This window comes from Pelophylax lessonae (genome assembly GCF_965119305.1).
Source record: "Pelophylax lessonae genome assembly, chromosome: 1".
Taxonomy (NCBI): domain Eukaryota; kingdom Metazoa; phylum Chordata; class Amphibia; order Anura; family Ranidae; genus Pelophylax; species Pelophylax lessonae.
Genome location: NC_138768.1, coordinates 373,524,702 through 373,541,592, shown reverse-complemented (window position 1 = coordinate 373,541,592; position 16,891 = coordinate 373,524,702). Strand labels below are relative to the sequence as shown.

Sequence of the window (16,891 nt, the reverse complement as noted above, 5' to 3'; positions counted from 1 at the left end):
TTTCAATAAAAATTCCAACTTCTTATCTGCTGGATCTTTAAAAACCTGGGCATTATCCACAGGGCAGGCTAAACTCTTGTTAACTGAAGAAATGGCAGCATCCACAGTGGGTATATTCCATTTCTTAGTAAACTTTTCCTCCATAAGATATAATAGTGAAAACATTTTAGAAAGAAACAAAAATCCTATCAGGATGGTCCCAATCATTTTACATGTCTTGCTCCAAGAGCGGATGTATAGGAAACGTCCGAGGACTTTAAGGAGGGAGCAATGCTCCTAGTGATGAAAAAGAGACTTCAGCTGTCTCTAAGGGAGGAAATTTGTATCCAGACCTGACCATTTCAGTAAGAGACTGAATTAACAATCTCTGGGTTTGAGAGGCTGATGGACTCCTCTAGCCCTGACTCCCCAGAAGTGGAAACCTCAGCTTGACCTTCCATAGGGTCACCATCAGCTACCTCTTCCACATCCTCTGCCCAATCCTGAACTGATTCAGGGGGTGACTCACATGAGGGGGATCTATCACGTTTCCTCCCTTCTTGTGATGCTGCAATTATGCCAGCAATCCTACCCTCAAGGCTGGCTAATGCCGATGCAAAATCGTCCTTAGTGATGTAGGTTGTGGCAGAAGTACTTATAGTAGATACTATGCCTGACAACCGTAATGGCTCAGATTGGCTAGTCGGCTCTGGCTCATCAGGGGGAGTAGACATAGAGGAAGCATGGTTAGGGCCTTCAAGGCCTGACGGTGGCATCACAGTGCCTCTTCCAACTGTGTCCCCCCCCCCCCCCCCCCAGCCCTTTTTAAGGCAGACATTGCTTTAAAGCAAGACAAACTTGAGGTACTAACTTAAGTGTACTCAAGGCTTGTGCCAAGCTTATACAGCTTATCACACACAATCACTGATTATTCCAAGATACAGGACCTGTTTGTGCCAGTATATACACCCACAGTGACTCACGCAACCCAGCTGCTGTTGCTACTCTGTGTCCCCTTCAGCTTCTGACAGAGACTGATGCGTTGGAAACAGTTCCCTCTAAATCATGCCCATTGACGCTGTATAGCACATGCGCCGCATACATGCGCGGCCTTCGCCACAGGCATGCTATCAAGGGAGGAGACAAACACGTGGGCGTTTATGCGCCAAGGCAAAAACAGCAACCACATGGGGTGAGAGTAGCTTAGGCCAAATCTTGTTTGTCACAGATGATACCTTTCAGGTGATAAGCCCAAGGAAAGAAAACAGTGTGATAACAATAGGCAAAGAAATAATGTTTAAACAAATTTTGCATCAATCCCACAACTGCACAAGCTCACATAATTACAATTGATATAAATGGCACATTTAATCCCTTAGGAAAAGCCAGAGTTTTCAACAAGATGTATTTGGCATAGCTAAACATCCACAGTCTCATGCACACATTGGTTTGTCACAGCTGATACCTATCAGGATATCAGCACAGGTTGAAAACAGTGTGTCAGAAAAACAAGCACAGAAATAATGCTTAACAGGATGTATGTTGCCTAGGCTTAACATCCATAGTCTCATGCAGAGACTCACATGGCACTCGGTCTTTGTTATCATTTTAAAGGGAACAGTGCATAAAATATTTACAATCTGAAATTATGCCAGCAATTTTTACCTTCAAGGTTTGCTGTATGTGTAAATATTTTAAATTGCACTCACCAGTCCTGCCGCAGGATTCTGTTTGAAACAGGAATCCAATCTTCACCCATCACGGCGAGCTTTGTCTTGGCGACCTTCAAGGACTGGGCCCCCTTGTTTTAGAGGGGCCACGGCCTTGGACCTGTAGAGCACCCTGCACGAAGCTCCTTTGGGGTTTGGTATTTCAAGGGTCCGGATCCCAGGGTCCAGGGCCTAAAAAGGACAGCATTACAGGCAAAACCTCATATCTGCTTCCTGAGACTCAGGTACCATCTTTTCAATTGATTGACTGTTTTAGATGGATCTGATAGCTAACCCCTTCGATTCAGTGATCTTTGATCGGAGTATGTAGCATATCTTCTTTCTTCTTTGAAGAGAAATGTGGAGAAACTCTCCACCGGTACTCACCTTTAGACACTGGCGAAAAAACAGAGGTACTTCCTGTGTGGGAGGGGTTATATAGGGGGACATCCTTTCGGATTGGTTGCCAGTGTCCTTCACCTGTAGGTGGCTATATAACCATATGTTATGATTTATGGCTCTGTGTCCCATAATGTACAAAAAGAAAAGGGAAATCCTTTCTTCCAGTAGTCTGGAAAGTAGTGACTACAGATGCCAGTCTCTCTGGTTGGGGAGCAGTTCTGGATGAGGCCAGAGTCTAAGGAAAGTGGTCTTGGGTAGAGAGAAGTCTCCCCATCAATGTCCTTGAAATCCAAGCAGTTTGTCGAGCTTTGAAATTCTGGATGCCATGGCTTTGGGGTTACCCGGTCAGGGTACAATCTGACAATGCCACAGCTGTGGCTTCTATCAACCATCAAGGAGGCACCAAAAGTCGGTCAGCCCAGAAAGAGGTAGATATCATCCTATCCTGGGCAGAAAAATTTGTTCCATGCCTATCAGCGGTTTTTATTACAGGAATAGGAAACTGGCAGGCAGACTCTCTGGTCTTCAACGGATGTTTCCGGGGGAAGGATCCTTACACCCCAAGATCTTTGCATTGATCTGCAAATGCTGGGGGGTCCCAGATGTAGATCTGTTGGCATTTAGGTTCAACAACAATTTTAAGAGTTTTGTGTCGAGGACCAGGGACCCACTCACAGTTGGGGTGGATGCTTCGGTGACTCTTTGGGAGGAGTTTTTCCTGATCTATGCCTGTCCTCCGGTTCAGCTGCTGCCGCGCCTGTTATGTAGAATCCAGCTAGAGGGGAAACCAGTAATCTTGGTAGCTCCAGCATGGCCGAAGAGGTTTTGGTATGCACAAATTCAAAAACTGGCAGTGGCAAGGCCTTGGGTTCTTTCACTGCGCCTGGACCTGCTCTTTCAAGGTCCGATATTTCACCCTGCTTTACAGTCTCTAAATTTGACAGCTTGGCTATTGGAGCCTTGATTTTGAAAGAGCCGGGTATATCTGGCCCTGCAGTTTCTACCCTGTTAAATGCTAGAAAACCAGTCTCTAGAGGCATTTATTACAGAGTCTGGAAATCTTACATTGACTGGTGTGAAGCCAGGAGATGTCATTCCCGCAAGTATATCATAGGGAGAATTCTAGCTTCCTTGCAAGTAGGGGTAGATATGAAATTAGCCTTAAGCACTATTAAGTGTCAAATTTCAGCCTTGTCGTTTTTTCTCCACAGACCGATAACTTCGCAATCCTTGGTTCCAACCTTCGTTCAAGGGATATTACGTATGCTTTCACCAGTGAAGCCACCATTGTGTCTTTGGGACCTAAATTTGATGCTGGCAGATTTACAAAAACAGCCTTTTAAACCCATGCGGCATATTCCCTTGGTTCTTTTGACCAAAAAATTGGTCTTTTTTTATTGCGATAACTTTAGCCAGAAGAGTATCAGAACTAGCAGCTCTTCCTTGTAAAGAGCCATTCTTGATTTTACATCAAGATAGGGTGACACTACATCCACACCCAGGTTTTTTGCTCAAAGTGGTGTCTGCCTTTCATTTAAATCAGGACATTGTACTGCCTTCCTTTTTTCCAGATCCTCAAACAGAGGAAGAAAGGTTACTACATTCTCTTGATATAGTACGTGCTCTTAAGACTTACTTGAAAATATCGGCTCAGATTCGTAAGACCTATCTTTTGTTCATACTGCCAGAAGGGCCCAGGAAAGGGCAGGCAGCATCTAACTCTACGATTTCTCATTGCATTTGCCAGGTTATTATCCAGGCGTATGGTTTAAAAGGGAAGGTTCCACCTTTTTCGATAAAGGCACTCTCTACCAGAAGAGTAGGTGCCTCTTGGGCAGTTCGTCATCAAGCTTCTATGGCTCTGATTTGCAAAGCTGCGACTTGGTCATCAGTGCATACGTTCAGTAGATTCTATCAAGTGGATGTTAGGACCCAGGAGGAGTCTGCATTTGGCTGCAGTTTTCTGAAGGCAGCTATGTAGACCTTTTGTTGTCTGATGGCAGTATTAATGCTGTCCCCCTCCCCTCAGGTGCATTGCTATAGGACATCTCATATGTAATGAAAATGACTCTGAGTCCCGTGATGTATGATAAAGAAGTATGGATTTTTTTCTACAGCTTACCTGTAAAATCCATTTCTTGGAGTACATCATGGGACACAGAGGTCCCTCCCCTCTTGTATGGGGTATTTATTGCTTGCTACAAAACTGAGGTACTTCCTGTATAGGAGGGGTTGTATAGGGGGACTTCCTGTCTGATTGGTTGCCAGTGTCTATTTACCTGAAGGTGGCCTATAACCCATACATAATGAATATGGCTCTGTGTCCCATGATGTACTCCAAGAAATGGATTTTACAGGTAAGCTGTAGAAAAAATCCATATATCTTACCACTCATCAGTTTACAAATCACTTTAATGGATTGGTTTGACGGCCTCTGAGCTGTATAGATGAGCTTGCTTTTGACATTAGTTCAAGACATTTCCGAGATCATTCAGAATTCAATGATAGGTGCAATTGACCTGCTTCAAGCTACTTTTGTATTCTCATAGACTTGTATGGGGAGAGAAAACATGAACAAAAGTCCATCAGCAAAGCTCCTAACTCAGGTTTAGGTATATGCAAGTCATAGTTGCATTTAGGCCCCATTCACATCTAAAGATTTGGGATCATGGGCGGAATCGATTCTATTCTGCCCATGATTCCAAATTGCACTGCTATTCTGGCAAAACACAGCATGCGTGTTCATGTGTTTTCCTAATTTTTAATGGCACCTAAACGCAGTGCGGTTTTGCCACACGTGGGGCTTGTCACCCAAAAAGGAGTAGTAGCTTTTTTTGAGCAACAAGCTTCGTACAATGTGATTTGCCTGTTAGGTGGTTTGTGTTAACTATAGCACCTTCATCTTTTGAGTGCCTTTAACTCTAAGTGAAAATGCAAACTGGTGTAAATGTTTTTGGCAGGCAAACCACAAAATAGCTATATTCTGTAGATAAAAAGAATGGTAGTACTTTTTTCTCTTGCTATTCATTTTATCTTGCTTATTCTTTCAGCGTTCAAGTAGAATTCCAATTTTACTTTGACTTTATATAATTAATTTGGGCCAAGGTGGCCCAACAATTTCCTTTACATAACTATGTTACATAACTATGCTGCCGCTGTCGGTGTTATAATTTACTGTTGTAGCTGTAGCTACAAAAAACTAAGTAGTCATGTGTTCTGGCAGCAGTGTGGATACACATACAGTATCTCACAAAAGTGAGTACAACCCTTACATTTTTGTAAATATTTTATTATATATTTTTATGTGACAACACTGAAGAAATTACACTTTGCTACAATGTAAAGTAGTGAGTGTACAGCTTGTATAACAGTGTAAATTTGCTGTCCCCTCAAAATAATGACTGGGCCCGGGGCAGCTGACCCTTTTGCCCTGTGTTAAAGATGGCCCTGGCTTGTTATCCCAGACTGAAACTAGCTGGATCAGCCAACTGTCATCCTATGTCCATGGGTATTAAATGGTAAATAATGAATACAAGTTGTCATTTAACTTTGTTTTTTTTTTTTTTTTTTATTGAAGTTTTTACATACAATAGAAAACTTAACAAAAAACAAACAAACCAAAAAGTGAGAAATGTGTGCTACCCATGCAGGGGTGTTGGAGCGAAATGAACATATGCATAATCATTGCTTGCATGGATGGCACATGGATTAAGAAGGTGTGGTTAAAAGAAATTGTTACATCAAAGAGGAATGTATGAACCAGAGTAACAGCCACACTTATCAAGGGCAAGTGCTTCAAGGGTGGTCACGTCCTAGTAAGGGTATGAGAAACTCAAGACCCACGGCAAACCAATAGGCCATTAAGGCATAGCCGTGGTAAGGTTGTCCAAAAACTTAGACCATATTTTGTCATATTTTGCAGGGTAAACTTATTTACGTAGGGGTCCTTGTAGAGCAGAAGATTATTTGTTTATTATTGTTATTTACCAGCCTTCTCCAAAAGGAGATAGATAGGGGAACCTGCTTCTTCCAGTGGAGTGTGATAGCTTTTCTAGCATAGAAAAGGTTGTTTAAGGTTTAGTCTGATACATATTCTTGTTCTCTGCTTATAGGTTCCCGGATATGTCTTGGGGAGCAGCTTGCCCGCTATGAGCTATTTATCTTCTTCACCACTCTCATGAAATCACTGACATTTCATCTTCCAGAAGGTGTAACCGAGGTCAACACAAAATACATCTACAAGCTTACTCTACAGCCTCAACCTTACAAGATCTGTGCTGAGCCACGTTAGCTTGCTGCACCTGTTATACTTTGTATTGTTTACCCAATATCAAGATCAATTTACTGTCCTGTTCTCTTTAGGTTTCTGCAATTGTTTTAATTTGATTAAAAGTAATACTATGTAAATGTACAATGTTTCTGAAGAATACAATTGGTGCTAATAACTTAACCTGAAAATGCAAGGTAGAATAAATGCAGTCAGGACATTTTCTGAATTATAATAGTAATGTGTATCTCAGTATTATTTTACTGGAGTGTTTTCCTCATTGCCACAATGTATTCTTAAGTATTATTTATACAACAGGGTAACAAATATCATGTTCAGTGTGCAAGAGCTAATGTGCTTGGAGTCAGACAGCTAGCACCTAGTGGAGCTTGACTGGTTCAGAGTGCTGGCCCTACTGCCAGTCCTATTGTGCAAAAGATCACAAGATACTGATCTCAAAACAGATTCAGGTACATATATTCATTAGATGTAAAAATACATTAAATAGTTTTTAACCACTTGCCGACCGCCGCACGACTATGTATTGCGGCGGTCAGCAGCTCCTGGGCAAACCGACATAGGACTATGTCGCTCACCCAGGAGCCTGCAGGGGGCGAGTGCGCTCCGCCGGAGGCGCGCTCCCGCCCCCGCTCGTTCCCTGACATCCCCGCGTGAGTGACCAGCGGCTCCGATGTCCGCCGGCCATTCGCGATCTCCCGCTGGAGAGGGAGAAAGGCAGATGGCTGATGTAAACACAGCCGTCTGTCATTCTCCCTGAAGTAACTGCAGAGACTATACGATCCTGCTATGTAGGATTGTATGTCTCTGTAGTTACATCACAAGCCACACCCCCCCCCCAGTTAGAATCACGCCCCTATGGATACATTTAACCCACTGATCACCAATAAGGTTAACCCCTTCCTTGCCAGTGTCATTTTTACAGTAACAGTGCATATTTATAGCACTGATTACTGTAGTAATGTCACTGGTACTCCCAAAAGTGTCAAAAATGTCAGTCAGGGGTACGATCTGTCCGCCGCAGTGTCGCAGTCCCGCCAAAAAATCGCAGATCGCCGCCATTACTAAATAAAAAACAAACAAAAATGACATAAATCTTTGCCGTAGTTAGTAAACGCAATAACTTTTGAGCAAACCAATAAAAATACGCTTATTGTGATTTTTTTTTTACCAAAAATATGTAGCAGAAAACAAATTGGCCTAAAATGTTAAAAAATTTCGATTTTTACATTTTTTTTGAGAATTTCATATAAAAAAATTTGAAAAATATTGTTATTTTTTCAAAGATGTCGCAAATTTTTGTTTATAGAGCAAAAAATAAAAATCGCGCAGGTGATCAAATACCACCAAAAGAAAGCTCTGTTTGTGGGAAAAAAAAGATGTCAATTTCATTTGGGTACAGTGTCGCACGACCGTGCAATTGTCCGTTAAAATCACGCAGTGCCGAATCGCAAAATAGGGCCTGGTCTTTGAGCAGCCAAATCCTCCGGGGCTTAAGTGGTTAATGATTAGATAGCATTTGCCTATGTTCATTACAGGTTTGCTTTATTATACGAACCAAGTGATTCTCTCCAGTCACTTTTATCAGTGTTCATTTTGTACTAGAAATTCTACTATATGTAAACAGCAACCAGTTTTTATGCAGCCTTGCTCTGTTTGATTTCATAAGCATGATGAGGGCAGTGAGATATAAAAATGAATTATATGTGCAGCCAAAGGTAATTAGACCTCACATTGATGTGAACACCAAGCCGACCTTATGGCACAATTCTAGGTGGCATGTCCATGATGCTCTGGGCTCACAACAAGTGGGCTGAATAACACTGGGTGTTAGTTATCCTGGTTCAGATAAGTGGTGCAGGTGGTTTTTATTTTTATTTAGCAAGAGACTTGGCACTTTCAGCACCACAGGTATCAGAGGAGTTGTGTTTATGAAGCATTGAAAAAGCTTCAAGAATGCTTGATAAATGCCCATGGAAGCATTGCTTTTCTAGTGGGAAGTGCTCCAAAGGGAATTGATGCAAAGGAAATGATCTAATTTGAGACGTGGTTAGGTTGTGGTGTGGTGTAATAGCAGACATTTTGTGAATTCTCTGTAAGATGGATTTGTATACTTTGATTTCTTTGACACTTGGCTTGGTCCAGCTCAACTTCGCATGGCTGCTCTGTACAAATAAGAAGTGTCTGGAGCTGCTCTGCCCGGCTTCTCTATTATTTCCCAGTGAATTCTGGTATACAGGAACCTCCACTGCCTCCCCAATATCCAGCTAACAGTTCATAAATGCTTCAATAACATGCCATAAATGCTCTTGTGATGTTCAACATTCAGCTCTAGAGCATAACTATTGAAAGCAAATGAGGCTGCTGACAAACATTGATGCCTCATGAAAGAGATATTCTGCTTAATTTTCAACATGACACAATGCTACCACCCTGTGTGAACAGCGCTGTGTGGTGCCCATTCTAATATTAATTGCTGGCTTTGAAGGGCGGTTATGAGGTTTAAAAATGCTAAACAAATCCTGCATAAACACATGATATTGACCCGCGTGTGAACAAGCCCTTATAGCCAGTTTTACTCTTACTTTCTAGTCCTATGCTGGATGTTGAATGATGTATCCCCTCCAGTCAGCAGGGGGGGGGGGGGGGGAGCTGTAGCCTATGCACTTGTATGCAGAAAGCTGAGGATCATGGGATAAGTCCAGAACATTAACTATAGAATAGGACTGGAAAATGTGCATCGGAGCTACTACCTCCTGTGCAATGTCTGGTGAGCCTCAAACACACAGCACCTAGTCTATGAGGTCTCTGTAAACCTCCATATAATTCCTTCAAAAAAAGAGAAAGACTGGTGCTATGGACATAGGCTAAAACATCGTTTTTGTAGCATATGAACAGTCATATAAAAAATCCAATGCGTTTCGGCCATCAGGCCTTAATTATGGCTAACACATAAGTGACACAAAACAGCTTAAATAGTGTAGGCTACTATTTGGGAACCCTGCCTATAATCACAGCTCGCTTATCTATTGAGGGGTCTATCTCACACTATTAGTGGATCTTGGGACCTCCGAGGCGTATATATGTATCCCACCCCTACTCTTCTCCCCCCTCTCTTTTCTTCTTCTTGTCCGTTATCCCGTTTGTCTTCTCTTACCCCCTGGTCTCTCTGCCCTTTCTCCACCCCTGTTTGTAGGTATCTACTTTTGTTAGGGTAACCATGCCAGGATTCTAGTTGATCCTACTCTCCTACGGTCTCCCTTCTACAAGGACCTTTTTTCTGAAAATACTACTTATGCTTCTCATCGGAGCACAGATGTTACTGCCCTCCTGATTTATGCTCCTCACCAGAGACCTTAGCAAATCACCTAAGCGGTCCTGACTCTCATCCGAACCAGCTTCACTATTTTGCGTTCTGAACTCCCTCAGTCTGCTGCTGATCACTTATTCGGGTGGGGTTTTCCTGGCTCTCCGGGCAACAGATTGTGATCCCATTGGGGTTGCCTGGGGGTCAGGGGGGTCCCCCCCGACTGCATGATGTTCTACTTTTACTCACGTTGCTCTTCCTCCATAGGAGCCTCTTTACCTGCATTGTTGTTTATGGCTGACATTTTTCACTTCACAGGTCATAACTTGTATGGTGAAGCTTTCTTTAAGTTACCTACCAATTTATATGGCTAAATGCTGTTATCTGTTGATGGATTTTCTTTTGTTAAAACTTAATAAAAATCTTTGAAAGAAATAGTGTAGGCTACATCACATGGCCTAAAAAAAGGGGTTGTGGCAAATATCAAAACATACAAAAGCACACAATTTGACTGAATGTATATAAAATCATGTATCACAAAGATAAAACAGGAACAGCATTAAATATACTGAAAAAGTATAATGAAAAAGTATACTGAAAATGTATATACCTCCAGAGATCTGTTTCTATTTAAATGTCTTTTGTGTGTGTTGGATGGACAGCCTGGCTTCTACGTATTAAAAAATTTGTCGTTTGTGCAATACCACACAACACATTTATTATGTATCTATATAATATTGGTTGTATGCACTTGTTTTGGGTTTATTCATTATTTTATTATATTTGTGCTCTAGAGCCTCTGGCGGGCATTTCTTTCACATTGATACTTTGGAATTGAGTAGCGCGGCACTGATTTTATTTATTACTTTATTTCTTAGTGTGGGAGCATCTTGAATGTCAGCAGCCGCATTGGCTTTTTACCTTATCCTTTTCACCAATGGAGTATAGAATCTGGATTTGTGTATACCATCCAAAATGCTTAAATATGAAGCAAAAATGGCCTAGAAAAAAATAAATTATAATAATAATAATACAGGAGAATGCAGGGCTGCGGGCATGGTACAGGAGAATGCAGTGCTGCGGACATGGTACAGGAGAATGTAGGGCTGCGGGCATGGTACAGGAGAATGCAGGGCTGTGGACATGGTACAGGAGAATGCAGTGCTGCGGACATGGTACAGGAGAATGTAGGGCTGTGGACATGGTACAGGAGAATGCAGTGCTGCGGACATGGTACAGGAGAATGTAGGGCTGTGGACATGGTACAGGAGAATGTAGGGCTGCGGGAATGGTACAGGAGAATGCAGTGCTGCGGGCATGGTATAGGAGAATGCAGGGCTGCGGGCATGGTACAGGAGAATGCAGGGCTGCGGGCATGGTACAGGAGAAAACAGGGCTGTGGGCATGGTACAGGAGAATGCAGGGCTGTGGGCATGGTACAGGAGAATGCAGGGCTGTGGGCATGGTACAGGAGAATGCAGGGCTGTGGACGTGGTACAGGAGAATGCAGGGCTGCGGATATGGTACAGGAGAATGCAGGGCTGCAGACATGGTACAGGAGAATGCAGGGCTGCAGACATGGTACAGGAGAATGCGGGGCCGTGGGCATGGTACAGGAGAATGCGGGACTGCGGGCATGGTACAGGAGAATGCGGTGCTGCGGGCATGGTACAGGAGAATGCGGGACTGCGGGCATGGTACAGGAGAATGCGGTGCTGTGGGCATGGTACAGGAGAATGCGGGGCTGCGGACATGGTACAGGAGAATGCGGGGCTGCAGGCATGGTGCATGAGAATGCAGGGCTGTGGGCATGGTACAGGAGAATGCAGGGTGCTGGCATGGTGCATGAGAATCCAGGGCTGTGGGCATGGTGCAGGAGAATGCGGGGCTGCAGGCATGGTGCAGGAGAATGCGGGGCTGCAGGCATGGTGCAGGAGAATGCGGGGCTGCAGGCATGGTGCAAGAGAATGCAGTGCTGCGGGCATGGTAGAGGAGAATGCGGGTCTGCGGGCATACTACAGGAGATGCAGTGCTGTGGGCATGTACCATGCCCGCAGCACTGTCTCTTTTGTAGTATGCCTGCAGCCCCGCATAATGGCAGGTAGTGTGGAGCAGTCTCACTTACCTGTTCCTAAAGGGCACCTTAGGACTCAAAAATGGCGGCGCCTGGCGCCAAAAAAAAAGGTCCGCGGCCAGCCTGACATGCACACTGCGCATGTGCCACCTCTGCTGCCGCTCAGTAAAGTCTGTACATGTTCGGCTATTCCCGGAAATAGCTGAACGTTTACGGGCTTTTCCGAGCGGCGGCGGCGCATGCGCAGTGTGCATGTCAGGCCGGCCGCGGACCTTTTTTTTTTTTAGCTAGCCGAAGAAGAGAAGAGGCGGCCGGGGGCCGCCCCTCTCTAAGTGCCGCCTGGGTCCCATGGTCCCACCGGGACCAATGGTAGGGCCGGCCCTGACCACAATTGATGTATTCCTGTATTTTGAACTCTTCCTTTTTTCCCATACTTCCGTACAGTTTATCTGTAAAGAATTCATTAGACTTATGAACAGATCCTTCACCATCACAGACAGTGCATCCTATTCTCATTCATCCACCTCAGTACTACAGCAGTGGCTTGCAGCTAATAGCTCCTACTGCTGTCAATCATAGCCTGTGAGGAGAGAGCAGGGGGCCGGGCTGGGCAGAGCTGATCTCTGTTTGTCAATAGACACACAGTGCCCAGCTCAAGATTAAGCCCCCAAGAGTGCCCCTATGGCAAACAGCTATAGCCAATAGCGCTTGTGAGAGACCCCAGAAGAGAATGATTGGGGCTTCTCTGTGCAAAACAATTGTACAGAGCAGGTAATAGTGAAATATTTGGTCTTAAAAAAAATCACATCAAATCACTTAAAAGGTGCTTTAGAAGGCACTGGAAGGGGGGGGGGGGGGGCAGAAGGGCGGGCATAGTCTGCAGTCTTGATGAGTGCCTACCACAGGCCTCCCGGCTCTATTTACCCCTGTTGCACCAGAAGGTTACTACAGAGGTGTGTGGGGGGGGGGGGATGTATAAGATTTCAACTAAAGCAGCAACCACAAGGAACACTTTGCATTACTAGTAAGTTTTGAACCCTGTACTGTTTTTTTATTTGTTTTAGTACTGTGATGCGTGCACTGTGGTGCCACATGATGTGTATTGTGGTGTGTTGCAATAAAAGAAAAGGTTCAGATGTATTTACTTTAGGTGTGCCTTCTGCCTACTTGAAATGAATGCAGCGCACAATAATACATTATGTGAAGAGGGCCTCAGAGTAATACCACATTGCAACCAATCATATTTTTTACTGAAATTTTCTGGTTGCTTGGGGTTACTGCATTTCACAGCTTATATTATCTCTGAGTTGCAATATTGCTATCTACAGCTAGATGGGAAGGTCCAGGAAGAGAGAAAGGGTTATATCACTGAACAGCATTCCAGATTGCCCTTTTAACCACTTGCCGACCGCCCACAGTATATTTACAGCGGCAGTCAGCCCTGTACAGGCAAAGTGACATAGTACTACGTCGCTCGCCTGAGAGCCTCTAGGGGGCGGGCGTGCGCCGCCGGAGGTGGGCTCCCGCCCCCGCTCGTTCCCTGAAATGTCCGCGCGGGGGACCGGCGGACACGATGTCCGCCGGTCACTCGCGATCTCCCAGTGCAGAGGGAGAAAGGCAGATGGCTGATGTAAACAAAGCCGCCTGTCATTCTCCCTGATCTAACTGCAGAGATCATACGATCCTGCTATGTAGGATCATATGTCTCTGTGGATACATCACTAACCACGCCCCTTTACAGTTAGAAGCACGCCCCTAGGGACACACTTAACCCCTTGATTACTAATAAAGTTAACCCCTTCCCTGCCAGTGTCATTTTTACAGTAACAGTGCATATGTATAGCACTGATTACTGTAGTAATGTTACTGGTACCCCCAAAAGTGTCAAAAATGTCAGTCAAGGGTCCGATCTGTCTGCCGCAATGTCGCAGTCCCGCAAAAAAAATCGCGGATCGCCGCCATTACTCGTTAAAAAAAAAAAAAAAACAATAAAAATGACAAAAATCTTTCCCTTAGTTAGTAAGCGCAATAACTTAATGAAAATACGCTTATTGCGATTTTTTTTTACCAAACATATGTAGCAGAAAACAAGTTGGCCTAAAATGTTAAAAAATTTTGATTTTTACATTTTTTTTTGGGAATTTCATATAAAAAAATGTGAAAAATATTGTTATTTTTTCAAAATTGTCGCTCTTTTTTTGTTTATAGCGCAAAATATAAAAATTGCATAGGTGATCAAATACCACCAAAAGAAAGCTCTGTTTGTGGGAAAAAAAGGACGTTGATTTCATTTGGGTACAGCGTCGCACGACCGCGCAATTGTCCGTTAAAATCACGCAGTGCCAAATCGCAAAATAGGGCCTGGTCTTTGGGCAGCCAAATCCTCCGGGGCTTAAGTGGTTAAGGAATAAGCACAAAATTGCTAGTGGATAGTGTGGAGAGAGGGGGAACTGTTAATTACATGCAGGGTTAGGTGTCAATGATAATTAATTAGTACGTCTAATGTAAACCTATGAGTAGCTAAACAATGCTCACCCAATTCTCAGCAGCTCTTTTATGTGGCTGCAGGGCTCCCAGCCTTTCTCCAACGCAGAATGTTGCAGCTGTCAGTGAGTGTGCACCTTAAAAAAAAAAAAACAAAGAATGTGTTTTAGCTGGTGATATTGAATACATATTACATTAAAAAAAAATAAAAAAAACAGCTAAGATTACTAACACTAGAGCAAGTGGAAAATGAAAATGTTTTTGGTTTTGCTCAATAAACATTTGACATGCTACTGCCCCTGCTGGTCTGGATTGGAATAATCTATAAAAGGAAATGAATTGCAGCTGGCAAGCCAACCTTTCTAGCAAACTGACACTCCTAGGTTTCAGGTAAGACCATAGTTAACCATAAGCACACAGCTCTCGTAAACCTTGTATACTGATAAATTAAACCTTTCCTGTCCAGCCTAATCTAATGGGCATCCAAAGGGAAATATTTTATTTAGGACTGTTGAGGGTTGAAAGATTTTTTCCCATTTAATTATAGGTGAATTCCAGCACTTTGGTAGGTTTTCTGTAGTTGCTTGTATAATACTATTGTATATGTATGAAAATACTGGCCACAAAAGCTACTGTAGAGAAGATGGTCTTAAAAGGTCACTTGATTGGTTCCATTGGGCACAAACACTGTTTTAAAGGTTTTAAAAGTCCAACTGTTAAATATACAGAGGAAATGCTGACTGTCTTTTTAAAACAAGCTACATGCTGTCTTCCATAGGGTTTCATTAAGACTGGCCATACCCTGTTGGATTTCTAATAGGGGTTCTGTTTAGCATGGATGGTGGAATCTGCATTGCTGGCTATTGTATTCTGACACCCAAAGCATCTTTACTACCTGAAATAGTGAGGGCATCTGATAGGATGTCACTGTTTGCACCAAATACACTTCCCCATTCACTTTTAGTCTGATCATTGTCCATCCAGCTCAATCCGTTTTTAATTTTTTTTTTTTTTTTTTTTTTAACCTAGGGGCCACCCACAGCTCAAATTTTGTTTAATTCAGCGTGAATAAGATGATCTATAAATGGCTTGCTTAAAAGGCGAAGTTCACCTTTTAACAAAACATAATGCACATTTTTTTTTTTTTACCTGCAAAAAAAAAAAAGTGCATTTACTATTTTTTTTGTTTTTGTTTTGGGAGCCTAAAGCATTGCACCAATGATCAGCAGATTTGTTGATACCATGCAGGACTCCCGGAGACCTGTTTGCTCATACCTCACACAGGCAAGCAGATACTCACTGACAGGAAAAGTAAATTCACTACCAAAACGCTCAATCGCACTGTGGTAGTTCATTGAAAACTACAAGCTGACAGCTGCAAAGACTGTCATTTACTTGTAGTTTCACATGTAGAGGACTGCATGACCATGCAGATTCTTGGTCAAGCAGCCAAAGATTCAAAGTAACTGTCCTATTTGGTACCTTCAACATGGCCATTTTGCTTTATGACCGTTTTCCCATGAATGCATAAACATACGGCATAATGAAATAAACCATAGATGGCTTGACCATTTTTAAAAGTGCAGACCTCAATCCTTTAGGCATCGGCTGCCATATTTTACCAAATATCCCTTTCATTTCTGCTTAAAACATACTGTATGTGTCAGATATCTATAAGGTTAGTTTTATAAAAAATTTTATTTGGCCTTATGAAGTTCATGCTATTGGTCTCATTGGGAGCTGCATGATCTGTTTACGTTGATTTTAGTGTTACTACACCCAGGACCCTGCAATCCCTATATCTGGTTTCCCATGGTACACAACAGGGAAATGCAATTATTTTAGTGAATCTAAATTGCTAAGCCCCTTTTCTCATCAGCAGTATAAAGTAGCCTTCTGACTTCTATCAGTGTTCTGCCGAGCACTGGTTAAAGCTTGTAGGAAATTTCATTCTGCTCTGATAGTCCTATGAGGCTGCATGACCCCTGACATTCTGTCTGGACAGTGCTGATTGGCTCTGTGCTGATCACATCAGTGCCATCTTAAGAGAATTAAAGGGCCCCGGGCAAAGCAGTGCACTGGGGCCCCACCTACACAATCACCCCCCAAAAAAATCCAAATTATCGATAAGGCGATATTTATTGGTACAGCAGTGCCAGGTTAATGACAGCTTCCAAGTTCGGCGGCTGGTCCGGTGAACACACATGGACGGGAGTGAGACTCGACTGTCCTGTGTGTTCCTGTTCCTGTAGAGGTGGTCAGGCACTCCTGCAGTTGTGGGCTCCCCCTCCACCGCCCAAGTGGCCTGACAGAGGTGCAGGGCTGACAGGCGTTTGCCACCTGCTAAGTTCGGCAGTGGGATGCACACGGGAATCGGAACTAATGCTTGGCTGGGTTGCTGGGCAGGTGGGGCCCCCGGGCAACTTCCCAGCATGCCCATTCGGTAAGATGGCCCTGGATCACATGCACCCTCCCCCAAAAAAACTCTTAGCAATACAGCCCAAACTGAGCATATGCAGAGTGTCTCCAAAGCTCTGTTCTTTCAGCAGATGGATGGGGGTTGAGGATCAGAGAAGACAGGATCAAAAAAATATTTTTACACAATGCAGAGGATTAACCCCTAGGTTTCACAGTGAGTATAACATACATGC

The 16,891-nt window shown here is 43.5% G+C and overlaps 1 protein-coding gene across 2 annotated transcripts in view; it reads left to right on the top strand.

The window, feature by feature from the left end:
• Window positions 1-6,631, top strand: part of LOC309543812 (cytochrome P450 2J4-like) — a 90,558-nt gene extending 83,927 nt beyond the window's left edge. For both annotated transcript variants that reach the window (XM_082242993.1, XM_082242992.1), the window contains one exon: window positions 6,203-6,631. In XM_082242993.1, coding sequence (XP_082099119.1) covers window positions 6,203-6,381 — 179 coding nt within the window. In that variant the 3' untranslated portion in view covers window positions 6,382-6,631. The remainder of the gene's footprint in view (window positions 1-6,202) is intronic.
• The last annotated feature ends 10,260 nt before the right edge of the window (window positions 6,632-16,891 follow it).